This window comes from Austrofundulus limnaeus, unplaced genomic scaffold (assembly GCF_001266775.1).
Source record: "Austrofundulus limnaeus strain Quisiro unplaced genomic scaffold, Austrofundulus_limnaeus-1.0 Scaffold53, whole genome shotgun sequence".
Taxonomy (NCBI): Eukaryota; Metazoa; Chordata; class Actinopteri; order Cyprinodontiformes; family Rivulidae; genus Austrofundulus; species Austrofundulus limnaeus.
Window position 1 is genome coordinate 432,974 of NW_013952455.1, and position 3,744 is coordinate 436,717.

Here is a 3,744-nt window from a genome sequence, read left to right on the forward strand (position 1 = left end):
TCACTGAGTGAGAACTAATGTTGAGAGCTCAGCAGACAGTTAAGTTTCACTTTCAATTTCACCTGAGAGCCTGCAGGAGTCATGGGCGGGGTGTGTGGGGGAGGGGGTGCGCTCTGCCATGAGGAAGTTCGGTTTAAACACACGTCCCAGGGGCGTTTCTGGTCCCCACCTGTCGTTTTGCTCCTCAGCATGGCTTCATAAAAACGCTGCAGGATTTCTCAAACTGAATGAGTCAAAGCAAGGCTTTGGACATGTTTTTTATGAGAGTATAACATTATAACATGATAAAAAACTCAAAAAAGTTGATTTTACATGATACTGCCCCTTTAAGCTAACCTGTCTGATTAAAGTACTTTCCAAATGGAGGGATCTTCCTGCTGACGTGTTTTCAGATGCAGGAACGTAAGAAGCAGAGCAGAGCAGAGAGTTAAACCTGTGTTTGTTTGTTTTCAGTGACCGGGGCCGAGTATGAGGCCATGCTGACAGAGATCATGTCTATGGGATATGAGAGGGAGAGAGTGGTGGCAGCGCTACGGGCCAGTTTCAACAACCCACACAGAGCTGTGGAGTACCTGCTCACTGTATGTCACACACACAAACATACACACACACACACACACACACATATACACACACACACTAAATCTGAACTTTTTATGGAAAAGATTTCTCCTGCTGAAAGTGGAGCGTTCTCTGACTTAACCCAGTCCTGATCAGGCAGGTAACTTGCAGGACTTGCGGAGAAACCTATGTTTTTTCTTCAATAACCACTAAGATCAGTTTTTCTGTAACTTAAGAGAAATCTTGTATCAAGCAGTTACCTTGTAAAATTAGAAACCTGGTTGTATACTCATGAGTATGATGATACACACATGTGGGTGGAGACAAATGTGTCATTTTAAGAACTGTGTCTGTAAATGGAATCTATATACTGTAGGTGGAATCACGTCAGGTTTGATGATTCAGGATGAGATGTGATTACAAAACAGTTATAAATTCACCCAAAATCACACTTGAAACAAATTCCTGATCAAAGAATGTCTCAGAGGTAAAATGGAGACATCCTGTAGGTGCATGTCTCTGCTCAGAGCCTGCACTGGTTCGACACAGTGGATCACAGGGCTTTGAGGTTTGTTCCAGGCTGCAGAGCTCTTACTCATCACTGAACCCTGCATGCCAGAGCTCACTGGCCTTCATTTGCAGACTCATACTGGTACCTGTTTTTTTATAATGCCATTCCTTTTTTTTACCCTCTTCTACCTTTGTGTGCATCTTCGTTTAAAACTGGACATTATTAACTGTGTTCTAACGACATCCATTTATTGATTGTTCCCACAGTTCCTACAGAACTTGGTCGTAAAACTTTTTCTGCCCGTGCAGCATGGAATTATCTTCAAACTGAATTACAGCTTCAAGGACTGATCCCAATTGGTGCTTTTAAAATTAAATAAAAAAAAAAAACAGTCTCGGTTCTGAAAGCTCACTTAAATTAACTACATCTTTACATCCAAACACAGGCTTTCTGTTGTTTGCACACCATTGACAGCCCATCATTGCCTTTTGCAGGTTGTGTTTAACAATAAATAATCATTTTTTAACATTTATAAATCGATTCAAAATAGTTGTCAACATTACTRTTAATCTAAAAATGGATCAACTCTCACCCATATAATGCTCTGTACAAGCAGGTTGAGCCTGTTGACATCGTTTGTGGTCATTTTCTGGTTTTCATGACCCAAAAAGTTCTCAAAATGTTAAAAATGTTAATTCTGAACCTTCTTAATAAATGTGCTGATTTTAAAAGGTTGTTTTGAATTTGTGTGTGTGTGGAGTAGACCTGAGCAGTCAGTATCTTACCTGCAGTAGACAGTGATAAGAGTGATCTCAGTTGAAAGCAGCAGGGGTATATGATTAGGCTAACAGCTACTGAGAGCAAGACTCATCAAAAATCTAAAGTTTGTCTAAAACAGCTTAAACTTCCTTATAGTCAAGTTAAATTTGATGTTTTTCCTCTTTTTTTCCATGAGACATTTGTCGTGATTATTTTCAGTCAGTGCCATCCTGCTGAAAGCCACACTGGAGTGTATTCTGCTGCTGATCTAACGAGTTGTTTGTTTTTTCTTATAAAAACCTTGTTTGTTTATCTTTTACTCACTCTACCCATTGTTTAAGGCTTTAAATGAAATCCAGGCTGATCAGCAGTGGATTGAGAAAACTGTAACAAAGTAAACAATGTTTTGACTCATCAGTGATGAGATATAAAAACAGAACTTTGATTTGAACTATTGGAACCTGTTTGAGTTGTTTTAAACGTCTTAATTGTGCTCTTGAATGTTTCCTGCTCTGATTGGCTGTCAGCTTCACGCCCTCATGAGGTTTTCTCCCTGATTCTCCTGAGTGCTGTTCACTGCCAGGCTTTAACAGGACGCTTCTGCAAAGCAATCCTAAAACCTTCAAAATAAAATGGTTTGAATTAAATCTGAAGTTAAATTTTTTGTTTGTTTGATGCATTTAATAGTAAATTATTGTAGGGATTACAGTTTACAACACATGGCCTTAACACAAATGATTTTGGTCTGTCTATATTTGAAGGAACTTGCAGGAAGTGTACATGTGTGTGTTTATGTGTGTGTTGCATGAACAGGGTATCCCAAGTAGCCCAGTTCAGGAGAGTAATCCACCAGCGCAGGCCCCGGCATCTGGCCCCACAGAGGCTCCATCTCTAGCAGAAGGTAACCTTGAAGTGTTTAGTCWTTTTTTTTCTGTAAAATATGAAACCACCGTGAGCTGCAGTCAATAAATTTGTGTGAACCATCTGGACTAAAGGCTTATATAAACTGCTGTTAATGACTGCACCTTCACTATAAAGATTGTTTTTAGTTTATTTCTGCTCATCAGAGCTTGTTGAACACTGAGTTGCACAGGTTTTTTTCCTCTACAAGATTTCTATAGAAGATTTATTGTCACTTACCTCCAGGGTAACTCTGTATCTGAGAAAACTGATTTCTTACTCTTCAGAATTATTCTCCACAAACCTTTTCTTCTTTTACACTTATACAGTTCAAACATCATAATGTAGTTTTTACGTTTTTAAAATTTAGTTTATTGCATTTCAGATTTTATAAAAGCAAATTGATGATTGGTGTAATTTTGTGGCACCCTTCAGATGTTCAGAAATTCTACAGACACATAGTTTTGCACTTTAAAAACCTCATGTCAAGCAGGTTAAAGGGAGCTTAATTTATAATTGTATGTTTCAGACTTTTTCTCTACTTMATGTTTTGTGTGTCTTCAGGAGAAAACCCACTTGCATTCCTGCGCACGCAGCCCCAGTTCCTGCACATGAGACAGGCCATCCAGCAGAACCCGTCTCTGCTCCCAGCTCTTCTCCAACAGCTAGGCCGAGAGAATCCTCAGCTCCTCCAGGTAACTCTTCAGTTTGATTTGTCTTTTTTATTCCCCATCAATGTCTTCACATAACCTCTTTGTTGCCACCAGAGTTGTAAAGTAACTAAGTACAAATACTTTGTTACTGTACTTTAGAACTTTTGGGTATCTGTACTTTACTTGAGTAATTATTTTTCAGCCTACTTTTTACTTTCTACTTCTTACATTTTTAAAAAAGGCAAGAAGTAGAAAGTTGTTACTTTTATTTCATTTTTGCTTGTTTTCATTCCAGCTTTTTTTTGTTCCCACACCTTGGTCAACATCAAATTTAAGGACCTTTCAAGGTCTTTCCAGTAC

The 3,744-nt window shown here is 38.7% G+C and overlaps 1 protein-coding gene across 1 annotated transcript in view; it reads left to right on the forward strand.

Moving 5' to 3' along the window:
* LOC106517805 (UV excision repair protein RAD23 homolog A) overlaps window positions 1-3,426 on the forward strand; it is a gene marked incomplete at its 3' end in the record, with an annotated part of 12,043 nt that extends 8,617 nt beyond the window's left edge. Inside the window, 3 exon segments of the mRNA XM_014008817.1 lie at window positions 454-581; window positions 2,645-2,732; window positions 3,296-3,426. Of these exon segments, the coding sequence (XP_013864271.1) occupies window positions 454-581; window positions 2,645-2,732; window positions 3,296-3,426 (347 nt within the window).
* Between the last annotated feature and the right edge of the window lie 318 nt (window positions 3,427-3,744).